This window comes from Dermacentor variabilis, chromosome 1, assembly GCF_050947875.1.
Source record: "Dermacentor variabilis isolate Ectoservices chromosome 1, ASM5094787v1, whole genome shotgun sequence".
Classification (NCBI taxonomy): Eukaryota; Metazoa; Arthropoda; class Arachnida; order Ixodida; family Ixodidae; genus Dermacentor; species Dermacentor variabilis.
Genome location: NC_134568.1, coordinates 209,447,166 through 209,469,852, shown reverse-complemented (window position 1 = coordinate 209,469,852; position 22,687 = coordinate 209,447,166). Strand labels below are relative to the sequence as shown.

Genomic DNA, 22,687 nt, shown 5'->3' with positions numbered 1-22,687 from the left:
TTCAGAAACCCGCCAGCGTATACCTCGCCATTACTTCCGTTCTTTATTTATATCGTACAAGGCGCTCCTGAAGCCCTATATCGGTGCGTACTGAGATTCAGCTCTTTGTGAAGCGTTCAGCCCTATAACTTCACTCCTCTCTTTGCAACGATTGTTTGCGAAAAGCAAATACTTCTACGTCATGCGAGACAGCAATTATGTCAAATGTATAGTCATTACTAGTCATAGCTCTGAAAAGTTGTAGCTCACTACCAAATTACTGTGCCTGTAGCAATCATTTGAAATCTACAGGCTCTGTGGACACACGCACGGGACGGACGTGGAAGAGGATGCTGCAGCAAAGGCGAGAAACTGGAATTTCGAAGCAGCCAAGTTGCACAACGACTTCCAGGAGTGCCCTTTCGAGTCATATATCCAGGGAAAGGACGAGCGCCTATTTTCATAGGATAGTTTGCACGCTAAAGATCGTAAGAACAGGCGCCGACGAGTCGTAAAAGCGAACATAATAGCGAAAGTGCCCAGCCAATGATAAACAGTTCTTACGAACGAAAAGCTTAGCGAATCCTGTCCAGGGAGACAGCGCGGTTTTGCGGCCTCACCCCTGACGGTGAAGACGAAGGTCAGGGTGTCTCTGTCCTCGTTGTAATGTCGGCTCAACTCGAGGACCACCCTGAAGGGATCCCCCCGGCGCACCACCAGCACCGGGTCGTTCCCCTTGGTCAGTTCATAGTCCTCGGTGCGGTGCTTCTCGGCGTTGTCAGCCACGCGTAGGTCCACGCTGCGCACCTGCACAATGCTGTCGCCCTTGCCCTCTGGGCAGCAGCGGCAGTGTCTCGCATTAGAAGTGACCTGCGCACTCACCATTCAACCGTATACAACACAGGTGTGATAAAGAAGTAGGTTAAAAAAAAGCAAGAAGAAAGGTATAAAACCTTGGCCCGTATTCAGAAAACGTTCTTGCGCTAGAAATATTTGTAAGACCATTTTCCAGTCAGTCTTAATGCTGGGCATAAGATTAGCGAAGGCGGTCCGCCAATGGCAGAGATCACTCACAAACGACAAGTTTTGGAAACTCAGCCCCTGTAGCCCTAGTGCGCGAACACTCCTCCAAACAGAGTGTCACAGACCCTGCCCCCACCTGCGAGAAGTTGTCGCTTCGTCCACTTACAACTACCTTCCCCGATGATTTCTCTAGCCTCTTTGTTCGTTACTTCGGGTCGAAGCACACAAAAAATGCGGAATCGCTTTTTTGTTCAGACAGCCTCCATTCCTGTTATTTCGGAAGACTAAGCAAACGATTTTTACTATCTCTTTTCCAGTTACAGACACAAACTCAGGCCTAATTTGTAGATGCGTCTCGTACACAGTGCGTGCGTGTGCGTATGTATCCGTTTGTTTGTTTGTTTGTATGTTTGTTTGTGTTACTTCGAACACTTTTTAAACAAAGCCTCCGAAATTTACTCGAATCATGTGACTACAAATGAATCATCGGCTCAGACAGACACCAAAAAAAAAACGCAATCCATTCACTATATACGCTACTTACATAAATTAAATTATTAGTTACAAACAATAAGGCACAATGTTATATTGTAATGTTGAAGGGAATTATCATAAGTATGCGGTTCGGTGTTTTACAATCAATTCAAAGCGGCCATGAGAATCAACATAACTGGCGTCATATTATTCGTTCAACTTAAGAGGAAGCTTTAGCTCGGGCCCAACTCCGACGCGGCCTATTCAAATACATGTAAAACGCAAAAACGTTTTTATGAGATAACCCCTGGACCGATTTTGATGAAATTTGTTGCATTTGAAAGAGAAAGTTCAATTCTAGTGACCGTTGGAAGCCGAATTTCGATTTAGGGCTTGAATTTTCTTAAAACGATATTCAAATATTTGACCGTTTGAAAAAAATAGAAGCACAAAGTTTACAAATTCATAGCTCTGCATCAAAAACTGATATCGCTGTTCTGTAAACGGCATCTATTAGATCATTCAAAGCGGACAAAATCAATATGTCATTTTACATCTTACGTGAATTTGTTACGTTGGTTACAACGGTTTTGCAAAAGTTGTATTTTCCTATGATTAAATTTTTTTATATTCATGTGTAACATATCAATTTTGTCCGCTTTAGATGTACTATTAGATGCAATTCACGGAATTGTATTATCGTTTTTAGTGGTTGAGTTACAGAGTTGTAAACTTGATAGTTTCGTTTTTTGAAAATGTTCGATTTTTGCCAATTTTTAATAAAAAATTGACGACCTAACTCAAAAATTCGAAACCAACAGTCACTAGATTATAGGTTTGTCTTTTAAGTGCAACAAACCTAGTCAAATTTGGTGCAGTGGTTGCCGAGAAAAACGAATTCTCCTTTTACATGTATTTAGATAGGAGCACCCGAGCTAAAGCTTCCTCTTAACTGATTACGGGCGCGTCCCCGCGAAGCACGGCTAACCGTCTGCAGCCTCTCCGTGACGTAGAAAGGTGCCGTTAAATAAAGGTTCGCCATTGCGCGCGATAGAGGTGTATAACGACCCCCCCCCCCCCGGCCCCCCGCCACACACACACACCTAAAGTCATAATTCTAACTGCGAGCCACGCAAACCACCAATCCGAATGAGTTCGTGGGAAAAGGAAAGTGTGACCGCAGCTTCATTTGCGTCACAGAGGGTCATGGTCGGAGACCTGCACTTCGCGGTGCAGCGCATGTAATGAGGTAAATTTAAACGAACAATTTAATGCAAGTTATTTTGCCCACTATGGCCATTTTTGAAATGTAGAAACCTGTAACTTAATTTTTATTAGTTTCTTTCAAATCTGATGTAAGAATGAGCAGTATATATAAGGTTTGTAATTGGGATGTTAAATATTTAACTCGTTTAATTAGTGAATGAATTACTTTGTGTTTTCTTGCAACTGATCTCCGCCTCAGGTAGATAATTCATATGTATAGTGACGTAATTCGAGTAAAGTTTTTAGTTGGTAAGTGTGCGTAGTAAAAGAGAAACTGTGTATGCGAACATTTCCCAGTGCAAAACAACAACATACGTAGACGACGCGATCATCGCATAGGTCTTCACCATAAATAAATATTACGATTGCCAGTCAGCTCTCCCGCATGTCGTCTGCGGTTGTCTTGGTCTTGAGTTGTGATTTTCTTACCCCACGTATGCACCCAAGAGGCCCAAACTAACACTCCGCTGACGTGTGTATATTTTCTTCCCCTCTTAAAAAAGAAGTCGTTCCTACTGAACTGTAAAAGAAAAAGAATTCGGCAGAGACACTTAAGACTGCTTACGTGTGGGAATGCGAAAGCATTACAGCCGCTTTGGTGAAATGTTTTTTTTTTTTCCCGCGTGTTGCTTGTCCGCGCAAGCTCTCGCCTGCGTTCTAACCGCGCCTCGGTTGAGGCCAAATCAAAACGTGCCAAGCGTGTCAACGCGCTCGCTTGCGTGCAAGGAGTTCATGACTCGAAGGACCGTTACGCGGCGTTAACCGTTAAGGTGTCCTCGGATTGTTTTCTTTCCGCAAATCATAGCGAAAAGAAAGGAAGACCTGTTTAAGAAGTTCAATATCAAAGTTGAGTCGTTGTGAATGAGAGACACGTCACGAAATGGAGAGTTGGTTTAGTTTGTTCTTGTACTCCGCGTAGACAGCCAAGCATGAAAGTGGCCGTAGAAGCATTCGGGCCCAATCACGTTGCATAATGTAAGCACGATTTACCAAGAGACCCTCACTGCAGTGCGCTAGAGTTCGAGCATATTCTAGCAAGCCCCAGCTCTGATGCTATAACGTATCAAAAAACACTACGTGTTTGCCTCTAGGTTTCCTTGTATGGGATACGAACGACCTGTTTTTTTCGTATTTAGGCGTATTGCAGTTCCGTTCACTTATTGTATACACACGCTATTTCGCTATTCCCGCTCCAATTAGGTCGCAGAAGTACTTTTTATTCGTATTTCTGCACCTTTCCGTGTTTTCTTGCTTGCAAGAAACTTCACTAACAGGGTAAATTACTTTCTAAGGGCACTGTTAATTATACCTACAATGCTTTCTTCTTCTATTCACACCCCAAGCTAGAAGAAAATGATCAAGCATAAATATCAGGAGCGCATAGACGAGTTAAATTCATTTAACAATGCGTTCAGTAATCCAAGAGCGCTTGAGTGAAAATGCTCCCTATTCTATTCTATTCTATTCTATTCGGCACTTTTACAATATGTGCTCTAAATGTGAAATTGCTTCAATACGACAGGTTGGACACTTATGCCTTCACAATGTTACTGGTACGTCCGGTGCAACTTTAGAACCGCCCTGCTCTGCTCGCCGTGGATAGTTGTCGAAGTTCTGGCCGCCCCAGTTCGGTTTCTTCACGTGAAGTCTTTTAGCTAGGCGACCTAGAATTCATTTCCTCTTAAGAGCAAAACTCGCACCTACAATCTACACGTGACATACGCCGATCAAACTCCGAAACACTTACCGCGGCCTGGTGCCCCCACACGCTGCGTTCTAATCCCAGCACGGGCAATTCAAAAATACAGTGGATTAGAGTATTTTAATTAACTTACGGCATTTAAATTACGGTATCTTTTTTTTTTCAACTTCGCGCAGTAGGAAGACAATGGGCAGGATACCGAAAGCTGTCGGTCGGTATTGACAAGGCGTGTCTTACGCTAAAACTGTTTCTAAAAACAGGCGTCTGTCGATCGTAATAACATATTAGCGAGTGTGGTCGATCAATGACAAATACTGCATGCAAACAAAAAGCTTTGTGAATGCGGCCTCTGTAACGTACGGAATTGCGCAGAGTCAGAGCGTTATACCCCTCTTCTGTACTCAACATGTATTCCTGAACAAAAGCCAAGACCGGCAAGTATTTGTGAGGCGCTGGAACTTCATAAGCTTCGGTCAGGCGTCTTGCTGATCACTCAAGGTCAATGCGAGGCTAGGCAGGCAGCCTTCGCCTTTCGACGGTACGCACGTGTGTTTGTTGTCATATCAATGCCTGAGTTTGGCGAGACAAGCCATTTCCAAAACAAGCCCCATTGTGTACGCAACGCACAGATGTCCAGTTGATACCGACACCAGCTGTTCGTGGCATACATTTGTCATGCTGGACGTTTGAAGACAGGGAGGATCTGCGTTGTCACTGAACTCGCGTCAATGACTGATAGAACGATGGAGGTAAATTGCTACGCTTCCATCGCGGGGCATGAGACAGCTTGGACTGCTTTGGACAGCTTGATTACATAAGGCAGCACTCTGTCATTGCGAAATCAGTACCGATTGTCGCTGAAAGAAGGCTCTAAGGGAAAACTATATGTATATCACCTCGATGTTTGGCTATATATATATATATATATATATATATATATATATATATATATGTCCCCCTTTTTTACAATTAAACGACCTGCAAACAGCAGAACCTGCATAACTGGATATCGCCTGTATATACGGTATCGCTGCTCAAACGGGTCGGCCCTCTGAGAGCTTTCATTCCGTCTAGACAATGCGAAAAACATATATCGATAGCTGTGCGCTATTCTTCCCAGGTGGCTATATTTAGGACTTTTTTTCCTTTCTTCTGAGCAAGGCCTGGCTAAGCTTAACACGCCGGATGTCGACACAGCGGCACACGCACGGGAATAAAGTCACTTGCAACACGATGTGCCACAAGCAAAAGCAGCTTCACGAAGATTCTCTACAATGTGTGCTTTGTCCGTTCATCTTTTGTGTTTAAGGCAACAGCTGGCCCTCGAAGGGCTTGCGTTATATGAAATACTTGAACAAGGTAAAGAGGAAAAGGTCTAAATACAGTAAAAGACAAATGAAAAGAAAACGGAATGCCTTGCTTCCGATGCGCAGCCTGATAGAAGGCACGGTTCTGCAGTTCCTTGAGGTGTGTGCGTATGTGAATACACGGTGCATGCAAGCGTCTACAGCTGTCCCACCTGCGGCCGTTCGGAACTGCGAGCCCACACAGCTGATTTCCGATCTCTGACCCGCATCCGAGCTCCGCTCAGTGCGGAATTGGCCGTCAGCAGCGATCGCAGAATAAAGCGACGCGTCTCGTGTGGGCATCATCTCCGCAGCCGTCCATCGGCGACGTGGGAGGCGTGTGCGTGTGTGTTACGTGCGTGAGGGGGCAGACAGCGCTTGCGTGCGCACGCACACTTCTTCTCGAAGCCAAGGCCGCGCTGTGTCTGCTGATCGTGAGAGGCCCACTTCTTAGAGCGCACCGGAACTCCCGCAAAGGAGCGCCGTTGCGCAATGCACTCCCTTTCCCTGCGTGTCCCCTCAAGGCCGGCAGGGGTCAGCGCTTTCGCCCGAGGCAACAGCGGCAGCCCTTTGTCGTCGCCTGACGCCTTTTGCGGCAGCTGCGATACGTTTTAGCGCAAGCTATGTGCACTTTCACGCACGACTGGAGGACGGCATGTGGAATTTCTGGCCTCGTATAACACCCTATTATCGGGCGGTAAAAAGAACCTAGCAAGCAATGTCCAGTCTCACAGCAACAACATTGTCCCTCGTCAATCGTATTTTCTCTCTTATCTTAAAGGATAATAAAGAGTAAATCTAAAGAAGTTTAGATTCATAAAATATAATTCAGAACTCATTTTTTTTTTATTTTTGCAGTCATAGAGTGATCATTAGACGAGAAAATTAAAGCCAAATTTTCATTTATTTAAATTTTGCGACGTGGTACGTCAGCGTGACGTCACGAATTTCGAAACATTTTTTCTTATTTGTGGCACAGTAAAAGTTCTTGAAACTTGCTAAGTTCAGTCTGAATTTTTTTAGATACGTTGTAGTCCATCTTTACCAGTTAAAAATTAACTGGACCCGCACAGACGCTGTCAAAATCCGTGACGTCGTTATGCGGCGAGCTGGTACTGGCACTTCAAGGTGGCGGCGCCACTCGTCTGTTCGTTTTTTGCGTCTTTTCTGACTAACGAAGTCTCCTTCAGGGATTAGAGTGTTTCAATGTGATTTGAAATCTCTGAGAACGTCACAAACTTTAGGGGACTATGTTTTTGTCAGGCCGGGTCTCCAACCGCTTTCTGCCCAACTTGGTTCGCTGGGTACTCCATGGTCTAATGGGTACAGCACTGAGCTGCTGTGCTCAGGGAACCTGGTTCGAAACCAACCGTCGGACCAATTTGGGCCACGGCCCATAGCCCACTATGTCATTGGGTATGTGCCTCTCGGTATGTGCCGCTCTTAAATGAATCCCTTTGACGCCAACTTGAGCCACTGGGTATGTGCAAATGTGTATCTTCCACTGGGCATGGGCCACTTCTCAGTTTAAACAAAAACATTCCTTTAAGATTTATCTGGTGCTGGGCAGAGTAAATCCTGCGACATATATATTGAGGCAATCTTGTCTGAATAAGCATTTACGAAGGCGCCACGCGTGTAGTTTGCGGCGGCACCGCCAGAAGGCGCAGCATGTTCAGTGGGAAGCGGGAGAGAGGAGCCCGGCTGTAGTGCGCGCCTCACGCGTGACGCGTTTCGGTGGTGGCAGTGCGGCGCGGCGTTACATTCATCATCATCATCAGCCTGGCTACGCCCACTGATGGGCAAAGGCCTCTCCCATACTTCTCCAAGTACCCCGGTCATGTGCTAATTGTGGCCATGTTGTCCCTGCAAACTTCTTAATCTCATCCGTCCACCTAACTTTCTGCTGCCTCCTGCTACGCTTCCCTTCCCTTGGAATCCAGTCCGTAACCCTTAATGACCACCGGTTATCTTCCCTCCTCATTACATGCCCATGCCCATGCCCCCATTTCTTTTTCTTGATTTCAACTAAGATGTCATTAACTCGCGTTTGTTCCCTCACCCAATCTGCGCTCTTCATGTCCCCTTAACGTTACACCCATCATTGTTCTTTCCATCGCTTCAGTACTAATCGCAATGGTAATGTTTACATTGATCGTGAAACGGTTGCGTCAGAATTTCTTCTTCGTCATTAATCGTCGGCACTGCGTCGTCGTCGTCTTCATGCATATAGCCGATTTTGGCAAGCGAGTGGCTTAACGAAGTGGGCTCATGCCGGAGGCAGTGGAAGCCGCATATGGCCGAATCCACGAAGGGCTTAGAATTAGCACTACATATTCTTAGTAAACGTGTCCTCGGCAATAAGGCGTGTCGCTGCATTGCATGAATGCTAATGGCATTACCGCCGACAGTCATCTTGTAAACACGGGTGAATTGCTAATACAGCACAAATAGCCTTTCTTTTTAGTCTCTATATTTAAAAGTCAGTTCTGCCAGCTCATTTGCGTGTTGGGCAACCAAGAGCACATCTCGGCGTGGCTGGTTTCTCTGAAAAAATCGCAGACTGCATGTGCATGACATGCTGGGTATCCTTGCAGACGAGAATAAAAACGTTATAATTATTGGCGACATTAACATTAACCGAGACGACAGCTACGTCTACTTACGCCTTACAATATTCAAATTGTTTCAATAGCTTCGATTACGAATGCGTAATAAAAGTGCCTACGCGGTGCACTAACTACGAAGAGCGTACAATAATCAATCATGCGCTTTCAAATTTGCTATCTCCACCAGACGCAGGCGTCCCGTTGCAAAATCTGACTGATCACTACCCGATATTTTTACGCTTTCAGAATAATGAAAACTGTCAAAGCCACTTACACAAAGCTAACACCTGACAAAGAAGTTTTCATTTATTCACTGAGCCAAGCTTATTGTCTTCTATAGCAGATATGAAAGATCCACAAACGGCCTTCTCATTCTTTATAGCTGTACTAAAATGTTATTTTGACTGCCGCATCCGCAAAGTCGAATGCAAGAAAGTTTGCGTCCCCGCAGGATCCTTGGCTGTCAGATATTCAGCATTGATTCTCAAAAAAGAAAATTTGTATAAGAAAACGAAACTACGGCCATTTAACGGCAATTTCGCTAGGGGGTATAAAAAATTTTCCAACTTTCTTTTTATCGAACTAAAAAAAGCTAAAAAACTTTATTACGAGAAAAAATTATTAGAAAGCGGATAAGACATAAGTAAGAAATGGAAGATGGTAAATATTTTTAAATAGGCGAAACAATGGCGATATTTTAAAGGAAATTAGTCATAACGGCGGAGCGTATATCACCTCAAGATATTGCTGATGCTTTTGCAGAATTTCTTCAGTAGCGATTCGCATATATCCACGCAATATAACCACTTAATGCAACGCTTACCTCACTCATTCTTTTTGTTTCCAAACACACCACAGGAAATAGAAAACATTACAAGAAATTTAAAAGCAACCCGTGCATGTCTTGATAATATGCATTCGAATCACATCAAGCTAATTGCGCACCTAATGTCACACGTTCTCGCAATATTTATTAACCTAATGTTTAATACTGGAACCATCCCACAAGAACTAAAACAAGATAGAATTACTGCAGTATTTTTAAAAAGGGTGACCATGCCTTGATTACTAATTATATGCATTCTACCCCTTGTTAGCAAAGTTATTGAACGGCTGGTAGAAACGCGCCTTACTAAGTACCTATCTAAATTTAGTATTATTTAACCATTACAAATCGGCTTCCGCAAGAGCTATTCTAGCGAACTTGCTCTCACCGCCCTAACTGAACAATTAAAGATGGCAATTGATAAAGGCATGTATGCTGAATCAGTGTTCGTGGATCCAACTAAATCCTTTGAAAAAATTAACCATCGCATTTTATCCTTTAAACTTGAATCTATCGGAATAATATGTCCTGCTTTAACTTTAATACAAGATTACTTAAAAAATAAAATACAAAGAGTAAGAATTGACGGTCAATCAATGATAACAAACTAAATCAATGATAAACATTGGCGCACCACAGGGATCCATACTTGGCCCATTCTTGTTTTTAATAAATGTTAACGACCTGCCTAACTGCCTGCTTATTTCTAATTGTATTCTTTACGCAGATGACACAACTGTCTTTAACTCTAACAATTGTGTAAAAAACCTAGTTTCGAAACTTAATACTGACTTAGACAACGTGTTAAATTGATGCAATATTAACCAGCTCAATATAAACTCGTCTAAAACTAAATTTGTTTTATTCACGTCCCACCAACGCTCGTCCGCATTCATTCCTTCGCTTTACCTTGGTAATAATCTTATCGCGCATAGTGCTTTCTGTGATTATTAGGGTGTAGGACTTGATCCTAACTTTAAATTTTATCAACACATAGCCAACGTTAGGCAGAAGGCAACCTAAGGAATAACGACACTTTTAAAAGCTCGGTATGTATTTAACCATAAAACACTACTCCCTTTATGCTACTCATTTATCCATTCACATATAAACCATTGGATTGCATGCTGGGGCAATACGTATGCTACCCACTTACAATCATTACAAGTATTACAAAACCATGCTGTTAGAATAACTAACATTTAGTCCTAACCTTTTCAACCCTGAACAGTTATTACATAGCTATAGCATTCTTACTGTAGGCGAACTTATTAACTTTAATCTTGGTATGTTTTTATACCGACAACTAGATAACGCACACCGCAACAGTCTGATATCTCCATCTTGTCTAACGGATACTAATCTTACGCGATTTGCACTAAACAATAATTTTATTCTTCCCAAGGTACGCTCAAATTATAGTAAGCAGAGTATCCATTTTTCGTCCGTTTCTTTCTGGAATACATTAACTCCTACTATTAAGTCATGTAAATCATCTCAATTTAAACGAGAACTAAAATACCATATTTTATAATCTGCAACCACTTAGTTATGTCTTTGTTTTTTCCGTTTCTCCCTTCCAAATGTACATTTTGTTAATACTTACGGTACACAAATGAAAGTTTGGTTGGTTATGTCTCATTATCCATTTACTTTCATAACGGCATTATAGTTACTTCTATTTCTGTAATTAGTCGAATGTACTAATAATTACATTTTTTACTAGCATGTCTGTAGCTGAGTTGCATTAGTACTGCTAAGCATAAACCAACACTGTGTTTGCTATTTTTTCATTATTTGTTGCAACTGTTTATATTTTTACTTATACGCTGTACAGGAGGCCCCATTACAGTCTGACCTCCGGACCTCCCCCTGTATAATAATCCCTTATACTGCATCTTTTCTATTAATAATAAAACCTCATTCAAACAGTGCAGGTGAGAGTAACAATTGCTATACCATACAGCAATATGATTGTAGTAGGCGTTGTGCTCTCAAATATTCAGCAATTCATAGCAGCACGAAAAAGGCCGTGAGTGCCACTTGTATACGCCTCCGCCCCTTCACTGCAGTTTACTGAGATGAAACGCATAAAACAAGTTCACCGAATGGCAGCATACATTTAGTATAACGTTTCATTTGCACGCTTCATTGCTACTTAAGTGAACATCAGGGCAGGAAGCCGTATTTGGCTGCATATGGTTAGTGCAGAACACGTCCGGTTCATATCGGAATAAAATAGCCGGCTGTCGTCGTCGTCGTCGTCGTCGTCGTCGTCGTCGTCGTCGTCGTCGTCGTTGTTGTTGTTGTTGTTGTTGTTGTTGTTGTTGTTGTTGTTGTTGTTGTTGTTGTTGTTGTTGTTGTTGTTGTTGTTGTTGTTGTTGTTGTTGTTGTTGTTGTTTTGTTTCGACCCTCTCTGTAGGGTGTACGCACGAACGGCGGCGACTAGGCAGTGCGTCATGTTGGCGCACTCTGTAACGAGAACTCGCGCACGCGTGTACTGTAAGCAGGTAAGTGTGCGTCGAATAAATGGTGTCATGTGCTGTCATGTGTTGCAGCAATCGTTCCAAAGAAAAAGAAGATAAATTAAAGACAAAGTAGTGGAAATGTGCTTTTCTTTAGCATTTTGCGAAGTGTGAACGCGCGTGTGCGATAGAACCAGGGCACTTTCCGAACAGTGACGACGCGATGGATCCCCCTGATCAACATGCGCGGATCAACTCGCCGTGAACCCTACAAATTGAAGGTTTGTACTCGGCACTTTCTAGCAGGTACGTGAACCATCGGTCGTTCGACTACGCCTATTCGTCCCGTGCAAGCGTGTCGGATCGTGTCCGTGCACATTTTTCACTGCGGTTTTCCAAGCGCAAATGCGCAAATGCGTAAGCGCAAATGCGCAAATGCGTAAGCGCAAATGTAGCACATTAATGTTTACGTAAAATCGGCGCCAGTATCACTTCTAGCTTACGCGTGTCGCTGCATAGTGTTTGATTCGAAAACGCGGCATGAAAACGAGGCTGCGCTTAACTACATTTTAGTGTTGTAGGACGCCCGTTGGAACTCTTCTATGGCTGCAACTTCGACTGGGCTCCGTCGCGACATATGTCGAGAATAGGACAAATGCACGCAGGATGGTCAGCGTCTCGTGTGCAGAATGTCCTAACCTCAGACTGCGGCAATAAGACGCAGTGCGCGTCGGTTACTTTGCTGTACTGCGTTAAATCTAAACTTTTCTGCATGGATATTCCAACAATCGATAGTACCAAACAATGCATTGATTGCTCCACGTTTACGCCTAAGCTATATGGGCTGTGCGGGTCACCAATTCCCGACCGATGTGACCGACCAATGTGATGAAAAGTGGAATCCAGGCTCTCGTAGGCGAAACTAATTAAGGGGTTCTTGAAATGGAACTAGTCTGAGCAAGCTGCATTTATTTCAAATGCGTGTGGCTTTAATCCTGCGTACCCTGTTTCGTTTTGTCGTAAGTAAACTGAACAGGAAGCTCTTGTCTTATATTATGTATACGACAAACCCGAAGCGTTTTGATCACAAAGTTGTTACATCGGTACAAATGTGCGTGCAAAACACCGCAATAAATAATGAACTGGACTTCCGAACACATTTCGCATCAACGCTTTTTTATTTTTTTTAGCCCGTTTGGTTTACTTTTTGCGGCGTCTGGTCGTTGGTAAGAGTTCCGGCTCGCAACAGCCCTAAAAGACAGGGATGCAAGCGTAATAAAAAAGATAAGAAGGAAAGAAAGCTCGGCCACAGTTTTCTCTTTGGGAACTGCATACACGGAGGCCGTCGAAGCTCGTATGACCCACTGTTCTTTGTCACAGAGCAGGTGTCCTGCTTATTCCCCAAAATACCCGCTTTCAAGGGAAATTTTTTGGCTGCATTTCTCGCTCTCAGTGCGCTCCGCTAGACACGCGCCGCATGCACACAATGGCAAGACGAACTGCTCTTTCGCGCACATAATTCATGTGACAAAGCTTAGCTCACTAACATTTCTCTGATGGTTACTGATCCTCAACGGTGTCACCGGTGGTTGTCATAAGCTTTTCAAAAGAAGGTGGTGGTGGTGGTTTGCTTTTGTTGCTGTTGTTGTTGTTGCGGCTGCGGTTGTTGTTGCTGTTGCTGTCGCAGTTGCAGTTGCCGCTGACGCTGTCGTCGTCGTCGTGGTTGTTGTTGTTGTTGTTGTTGTTGTTGTTGTTGTTGTTGTTGTTGTTGTTGTTGTTGTTGTTGTTGTTGTTGTTGTTGTTGTTGTTGTTGTTGTTGTTGTTGTTGTTGTTGTTGTTGTTGTTTGCATGAAAGGTACGGGAGTGACCATCGGCTAGGATTTATGCCACGTAACACACCATGCAGTCAAGAAATAAACCGATAAAATTTTGGAAGGCAAGCGGTCAGCCTTAGACTTTGCGCTTTAATAATTTAACGGTGAATAAAAAATTCACCGAAGAGTACGATGCTCCCTAATCCGAAATTTGAGCGCAGCTCTATGCGTGTTTTCATTTCGCGACATATTGGCTGGCGCTGTCGAGCAGCGAAGTGTGGTGCGACTACCTCGCTAATCGAGAGATCGCGAGCGGCAGCGCCTGGGTGACGTGTGTGCGCAATTCAAAGCAGCCGCCGCAGACAGACCTCTGCTCATTCAGTGCTTTGTTTCCGTATATGGTATCGGTGGACGCGCTCACCTCATGCCCTATCGATCTCGTCATCGGTGAACAGACGACGGCGCGCAACTCTGGAGCCATCTCGTAGCGGTCGTCTCCGCAGAGCCCGTCTTGCGCGGCATATAGTTTCATACGATAATTACTAGAGGGAACTCTGGCGCTAGTGTCTACGGAAACTGCCAGCGTGGGAATTATGGGAAGTACATGGATTAGCCTAAATTTTGTCCTTATGGCTTCAAACGACCTCGTGGCTTTGTAGCCTCGTCATTTACAACAAATTACTGCGTAATAGATAATTGCATAAACATTATCAAAATTGTCCGACGGCAGGATTCTAACACAGGACCTCCAGCACAGAGGCCCGATATTGAAACCATTACGCCACGGGCGCATGCATCGACAAACTATATAGAACGCCCTTATGGGGGTAAGCCAATGACTTGAGACGCTTGGCGCGTTTCGACTTGGCCACCTCGACAAGCTGAATCGTTTGCAATTAGTAGCGATTGTGCGTGTTCGCAGCGTCTTCTACACTTCGAAAAATATAGATTGCTCTGAAGTTTATGACAATGAAGGCATATAAAGTGTAATAAACAAAGCCAAAAGAACGTCTGAATCCACAAGCACGAAGATCAGACAAAGCCATGTACTTCCCATCATTCCCAATGAGACATTCATTTGAAGGATCACCAGCCGTTTGTGCGCAGGCGCGAGTAAGAGTGGGCGTGAGAGAGAAAACCTGGCGGTTTTTGCTTCTTGAATATATGACTCTGCCTAGGCACTACGAAGGAGGATTCTTAGCGCGTGTTGTAGGTTTTTATCCCTAGGAGTGCCGGCATATATGACTCATATATGGCGCAAAAACGGCTGGCGATCCCTCAAATGCACGTCTCGTTCATTCCCATCGTGGCTGAACGATTGCTGCGCCAGAATTCCCTCTAGTAATTGTAGGAAACTATGTTGCGCGGCAATACGATTTTCTTCTCACGCTTTCTCCACACCCTCCTCCTCCGCTTTCCGCCTGGTGCTCTCTTCGCTATCGCCATCTTTCATCCGCCGCTGCGCTCCGCATTTGCTCTTTCATCCTTCGATGTGCTCGTTCGCTCGGTTACGCCGAAGACGCCGACGCTCAACGCAGGAACGGGCGTCTAAGAGATGCGCTCTAAATAATGTATGTGTGCTGTCCGGTCACAGATAACGTATGCGAGCTCCACGCTAGTCGCGATACGAAGGCGAGCGTTGCTACCATGCCTCACAAGATAAGGCGCGCAACGCTAGCACGTCATAGCTATCTTCGGTCCCACAGCAACCTTCTGACGTTTCAGCCTTTTTTACCAACGCACGTAGCATATAAAACAAGTGCGCGGCTTCATCTTCCCTCATGTATGCTTGCTCTGGTGACATAGTTACGCCCACAGAAACTTGGCTACCAGAAAAAAAATACCCACAATTAAATACTCGACTGCGAGAAAAAGTACAATTTACTATAGGAATGAACATGACACTCGTGTCACTGCAAGCAGGACACTGCAAGCAACGAATTTTTGTCGGTCAAACGAAACGAATAAAAAGAATCTGCAGCGATGAAAATGATTATATCCACCACCTAAATGACCTTAAAGCAACACTAGCAGAAACAAACTATCCACAAGTTCCTCTCGACAGCGCTCATGACGTCGCGTCAAGATTGGAGAGGCAGTCGGAATTTGCTAAGCAACAGCCTACACCAGAATCTGACAGACCACCAGCCTTCATAACAAAATATTCTAATGTCCTCCCAAACATAAACGACATCCTACAAAAATACCACACAATATCGTCAAGTAACAAGCGTCTGAGAAAAGCGTTCCCGGATGTTCCAAGGGTTACCTATCGCCGCAACAGAAACTTTGAAGACATGTTAGTGCACGCAAAAGTCATCCAACATCGTTCACCCGTAATAAAAGCATGTTGTCGCCCCAGGTGCAATACCTGCAGGCACCTTCAAAGTGACATAAAAATTAAAAGCACCGCAAATAGTTATACACACGAAGTGAGAACTAGTGTTACTTCTACAAGTTCGGATGTGATTTATATGTTGAATGTTCCTTCTGTAAGAAATAATATATCGGTGAAACGGGACAATCAACGAACGTCAGGTTAAACATACATAGCGCGGACACAGCTAAAAACCTTCCTAAAGCCGTCGCCGAGCATTTCAACCAAACAGGTCATAACTTTGACGAACTTAAACTCTACATCTTATTTCCGTTATGAACGAGAAAGAAAATACAGAGAATCATACCTCATCCATAAATTCATGACATTGAAACCAATAGGCATAAACGTTTCAAATGGAGCTTTAGAATCCATTCGCTATGCTAAATTTCAAGCTATAGGCAACAGCACTTAGATATATTTATTTGGTTTCTTAGTGTTTTTTTCCTCCCTTTCTTTTTTCTTTTATTGATATATTTCTTCCATTTTAGTAATTTTTTCACGAGCACTGCTTTTATTAAGTCTTTCAGAGAGACGATAGCCCACTGACCTCCAGCGAAGCAGATAATAAAGGGGTGCCACGCACACGGCCGTTGACACGCCAGCTGACACACGGCCGTGTACATAGCACCCCTTTATTCTCAATTCTACTCCCTCGCCGCTAACAGACCCTCGGTCGTTGCCTCGCCCACCCGCCTTACCCACTCTCCCCTTTAGAAGAACCCTGGGGAGGAAAGCATATGTCGCCTTGTCACCTTGGTCTTGTTTTGCTCATCGTCTTGAATTTCCATCTCCCGCCTTCCCCGTGTTTTCGTGTAGGAGGTGGTGTTTTTATTGCTGTTAGCGATAGAATTGTCTCATATACAGTACCAGTCGTGTCAATCCTTGAACTTGTCTGTGTGCGTGTTGTACTCGACTATCGCCAAGTTCTTTTCTTTGTTTGCTATGGATCCCCGAATGCCGCTTCCTGATTTTGCAACAACCTTCATGACGTTTTATGTGGTCTAGCACTCGGTGTCCTAATTTACCCTTGTTTATGTTGGGATATATTAATTTCCCGAGAATTGTTTGGCAGGAGAATTCTATTACATTCAGGCAAATGGTCTTCAGAGTGCACATAATTTGTTAGCTTATGTTCCGACTTCAATCTTACACAACTTGTTCTTAAACCAACCGGCACAATTGCGTCCTGTTCCAACAAACTTGACCTTGTCCTTACTAGCCCACATGATCTTGTTTCACCTCTGGCCTTCTTTCAAAGGGTAAGCGATCATATAGCCATGCATTTTACAATTAAAATTCGAATATCACATCCAATAATAAATAAATTAATTTATAACTATAGCAGAGCCGATACACCCTCCATCACGGCCGACATGGAAAATTTCATTGTTGATTACTCGGCGAGTTTCGAGAGAGGATCTTGTTGAGGGAAACTGGGCAATTTATAAAGATAAAATACTGTCCCTGATTGATCGCTTTGTACCTAAATTAAAATAGTATCTAATGCACAATCACCGTGGTATAACAACTTGTTAAAATGGCTAAAGAACAAAGAAAAAGGCATATATCCCGTCGTTCAGAATGTACAGACCGGGATGACCATTGGTCCGCTTACTGCCAACTAAGACCGAGTACAATCAAGCTATTTGCGATGCAATGAGCACCTTTTTTGTCCTTACACTACCAGAGCTTTTGCATACAAAACCTCGTAAATTCTGGAGTATATTTAATGGACCTACTAGTAATTCGGTTCAGTTAACTCTTGTAGAGGGCACTAATGTACCTCCGAATCAGTGTTGTGCAGTCTTAAACAACGTGTTTTCATCATTTCTTTTTCAAAAAAGAACGCTCCACAGCACAATCCCCCCCTGTTCTTATAGTCACAATCACGAACCAATAGATCCAATTTTGATCGATTGGGTTGGTGTCGGCAAGCTGATTTAGGATCTCAAATCGTCTTCCTCCTGGTCCCAATCTAACAAATTCAAATTTCAAATTCAAAGTTTACAGAGGTGATCTCGTCTCTAAAATTATCGAAACTTCCCTCACATTCGTTACAGTGCTCAGACCTGCCCAGTGAATGGAAGGTAGGACAGGTTTTTCCAATCCATAAGACATGTAACGTACAATTCCCCTAAAACTACCGTCCAATCTCGCTTACTGGCATTCCATGCAAGATCTTTGAACACATCATTTTTTAACACGCCATGAGATTCTTAGAAACCAACTCATTCTTTCACTCCTGTCAATATGGTTTTTGTATAACGTTTTCCTGTGAAACACAAGTGCTATGTCTTACCAACGATTTCTTTGCTAACGCTGATCTGGTTGCCACTGACTGCATTTTTCTCGATTTTCCCAGGGCCTTTGACATCGTACTTCACGAATTGCTCTCTGTCAAACTAGATGTACTAAACCTTGCCCAAAATGTTATCTCTTGGATCAAAAACTTTTTGATATGCCGTTCACAATACGTAATTGCTAACAATATTCCTTCCGCTTGTTCACTTGTAACATCTGGTGTGCCACAGGGGTCTGTTCTTGGATTTTTGCTATTTCTTATTTTTATTAGCAACGTGCCAGAAAGCGTAAATTTCTCCTCTATTAAAGTTTTCACAGATGATCGCGTGCTATACCACAGAATTACTAGCCCTGATGATTCTGTTAACAAACTGCAAAATGACATTGATAGAATTTCTTCTTGGTGTAATAACTGGAGCATGCAACTCAAAACAAACAAATCTATGCATCTATCTCGCCGTCCAAACACCACAACGAACGCCATTCCTTACTTTCTCAATAGAACCAAACTTGACTCTGTCGTTTCGTACAAGTATTTTAGTCTTCACATCACCAACAACCTTCCATGGAACGTACATATGAATTACATAATTAACAATGCCAATTGTGGACTTTGGTTCCCTACAACGTAACTTCAATTTTGCGCCAAGTCCCAACTTAAGCTAAACTTCTACGAAACGCTTGTTCTGTCTAAACTCGAGTATATGCTTCGGCTGTATGAGAACCTAAACAAACTACTTTAATTCAACTGATTAAAAATGTTCAAAATCGTGCTTGTCATTTAATTTTGTGCAATTATTTTCGTTACGCTGGTATTAGGTCAATGAAACGCGCTCTTAACCTACCTGAACTGTTATTCCGTCGCAAGCGTGCATGATTACGTCTATTTCATAAAATTTATCATTTCAACCCTACACTCAAGCAGCAGCTTATAACACTTACATCGTACCTATCATCCCGATCAGATCACAGCCTGAAGATAGGTGTGCCAGGATTCTTTCATCCCGAGAACAGGTCTCCATTAGAACTGACTGCCCTCCTGCATCGCTACCATCCCGGACGCTGCAAGTTTGAAGACAGCCGGGTACAACACATTTTGTGAAGTTTATCGCAGCACATACTTGTTTGTGTGAACCACTCCTTTCTGTAATGCCTTCGGGCCTGGAAAGTATTTGAATAAATAAATATAGCCTTTCTCGAATAAGCGACCAAAAAGAGAATAATTGAGGCTGAACATTACAGCATTTTTCTCATTTCGAATTTGTAAAGATGAAAAAAAAAATAATTGAACAACTAGAAGTTGCGAATAGCTTCACTCCCCACTCCCCCCCCCCCTTTACTTTTTATTTTTTCTCCTAAGAAGCCTGAAAATACGTATAATCAAAGGTCAAAGAGCTGTAAACATTAATAATAGGCAGAAAAACATAAACAAAGCAGCAAGAATTGCCATCGGCCTTGTTTATGAGAAACGTTACGCCCATATCACGAGGTTGGGTCCACACCGGAGCAGCTCCCATGTGCTCGCAGACAACGATGAGCCGCCTGTCCGGTAATATGAGACGACGTTCGTGGAAACCAACCACGACAGCGGTGCGATCCGTATAGGTGCGCACGTGGTGCTGACAGATGACCGGTCGTCGCCGGCAGGCAGATGAGCGCTAGTGGCATGTGTTCATTGTTATGCACCCCGTTGAGCAATCGCTTCGACTGGCCACCATAGCTTAGCGAGCTGAAGTATGCACACACCTTGTACTGCATACGCAGTGAAGGACAAACGGGAGCGTTGCGTCTAAAACAAGTCAGTCTCGCGTGGAAGTTTGAGTGAAATCGAAGTTCCTCGCAACAAGTATGTAGGACCATGAGTCCAGGTTTCAGAGGACTCATCGTCGTTTCCGCGCACAGCGGGAATGGCGGCAGAAATGAGCGACGGGAAGATGCGTAATACCGTGCACAACGCAGATGACGAACTCAGAGCACAGGATCGGCCCCGATTATGGGAACAATTCGCAAGGCATACAGCGGCATTTCGTCTGCGACAATATAATTGTGTAGCATCGCGCGAGACGCTCCCTAAACACGAGAATGATTTATTTTATACCAGGCTGAAACAGTTCTTGGCAGAAAAAAAGTGCCATCATTGCTGTTCAAGCTCCATGACCTCCGAGTCTATTATTTCAGTGTCGGAATCTTAAACAAAAATGCCTGACTATGCCCTATAATTTTCGGCCAGCACACTCGTGCACTCTGTCCCGGCAGTATTTACTGTCCTTGGTAAAGAGGACTACAGAGTCTTGTTTCCGACTTGTGGGTTTTATCTACTGCGCTATGAACTCATCACACTTTCGCAGCTTCTCGGAGGAACTCGCTAGTATGGTCGAGGCACTGACCGCGCGTAGGAAGAGCGAACACATCAAGCCGACAACGGATGATGCAATGTCGACGAAGAAGTTATCTGTCGTAAATCCACTGCGCATGCATGGGCATCGTTTCTGGGTTTTTATGATTCTCGAGAGTGCATTCCATGTGCAGTTTCTCGTTATGTATAGTGCGCAGATATTTGGACTCGGTGAGTTTCTATGTCCAGGGCTGCGTTGTGGGCTAGCTGCGCCGTAGGAATCTGGCTTCATTTTGACCACTCAGATCACATTACTGTGCGTCAGAATCAATGTACACAAGCGTTCTTGCATTCCACTCCCAGCAGAATGTGGCCGCCGCTGCCTACAATGAAACCCGTCACTCCGGCACAGCAGGAAAAAGCCACATCCACTGAGCCAGCGCGGCGCGGTGGGAGTCCAGAGGAAAAGGAAGGTGCGTCCATGGGCCCCGAGGCGCGAAACGGACACATTAACGTCTTGTGTCACGGATGACCGAGCTTGCAGCATTGTACTATATTGACCTTGCAGACCAAAACCTTAACAGTTCATTACTCAAAAAATATTACGCTCTTATGATTCCTAAAACACCTGCAAAAACAAGCATTTAATCTCGCGGCTACACCTAGCTAGTCCAAGGCACTTAACATGAAGTAAAAAGACGCACTATAAAACCATGACGGCCACAATTTATATGAAACTCGTCTCCGCCGCGATTCAGCGCCTCTGCGGTCGCGATGCTCAAGCCAAGGCCGCGAGTTCAGCTCCGCGCAGAGACGGCCGCATTGTGGTGGTAGTCAGAATATTAATTCGCAAAGGGTGAGTAACCAGAGATGAAGAACACGAAATTAAAGTCCCATTTCACCGGCTAGTTCGCTCACTATAAACAGATGGCGCTTGCACCGCGCCTAGCCATTTGTTGCCTCAACACCCGCTGCTTAGCCTCCGTGGCGGTTCAATCCCTAGTCGTGGCGGGCGCCTTCCGAGAGGGGTGAATGCAGAGCGTTCCTGTACCTAGCTTTAGGTGCACGTTAAAGAATACCGGATGGACGAAATGAATCCGGAGCCCCGGTAGTATTGCGTCGCTAATAACCCACTTTGCAGTTTGGGGACTCTAAATCCCACATTTTTCTTTAAAGGGTTCCTGAAACGGTTCGGACAAATTTTGTGGCGCGTAGAGTACAGCTAAAGTTAATCATTCGCACCACAATTTGTGTGAAACGTCTCATATTAAGAGAGCTACGGACCATTTTACAAGTTATCCTCCTCCATAGACATGCATTTTCCCCTCAACTCGTTCGCCGAGTGATCGGGGTTAAGCTCCGCCTTCACTGGCTCTGCGTCATGATGGCACGTCGTGTCGTCGAGTTCCGGTTCTCTAGGAGCGAGCGCGCGAAGCCTCTCCGAACTCTCCGCCAGCTGCTTGGCAGTCGACCCCAAGCGAGAGCTATCGAAGCAGCATACGTTGCGAGCATTCTGTCGCAGCGCCGAACGTGTCTGGTATTCTCGTAACTAAAGGCTAGCCGGGTGTTTCTACGGAACGGTGGAGGCATAAACTCAAGCTGATGAAGGAACTTTAGCGTAGACGTACGTGAGTTGCCTGATCGGTCTCCACGGTCCAGCCACTCGTTGGCGCAGAGCTTAACCAGCCAAACAAAGAGCTAATATTGCTCTAACCAAGCGTAAAACATTTTAAATATTTACAAAAACAACGCGTTAACGATTACACTCCTGCGAAATATTTACGCCAGCCGCAAAGAAAAATACATTTTGTTACTGCTACTGTGTGTGGTTGAGCTCTGTGCCACCAGGTGAATGCACCGTGCAGACCATGCACATTTGCGCTTCTTTTCATCCCCTGAAACGACACGCAAGAGGACACGGTCAAGCCTTGTCCCCTTGCGCTTGCGTTTACCCTAATACCGGACTCGCGAAATGCTATTGTGTTAGTAATCTTCCGGTGTAAAGTTACGGCCGCAAACGCGCAAATCCTGGCGCCGATCGGATAGCGGCGGTCCGATGCGCTGCAGCCAGACCGTTCGTCTGCTGCCTTGCAGAGGGACGCTATGTCGCAGCTTGACATATTGCCAGTCGCTTCGTTTGCAGTCCACAACGCAACAAAGTAGAACC

The 22,687-nt window shown here is 44.3% G+C and overlaps 1 protein-coding gene across 1 annotated transcript in view; it reads right to left on the bottom strand.

Moving 5' to 3' along the window:
• LOC142591875 (annulin-like) overlaps window positions 1-22,687 on the bottom strand; it is a 109,474-nt gene that overhangs the window by 23,254 nt on the left and 63,533 nt on the right. Inside the window, exon 8 of the mRNA XM_075703963.1 lies at window positions 600-812. Coding sequence (XP_075560078.1) covers window positions 600-812 — 213 coding nt within the window. The remainder of the gene's footprint in view (window positions 1-599; window positions 813-22,687) is intronic.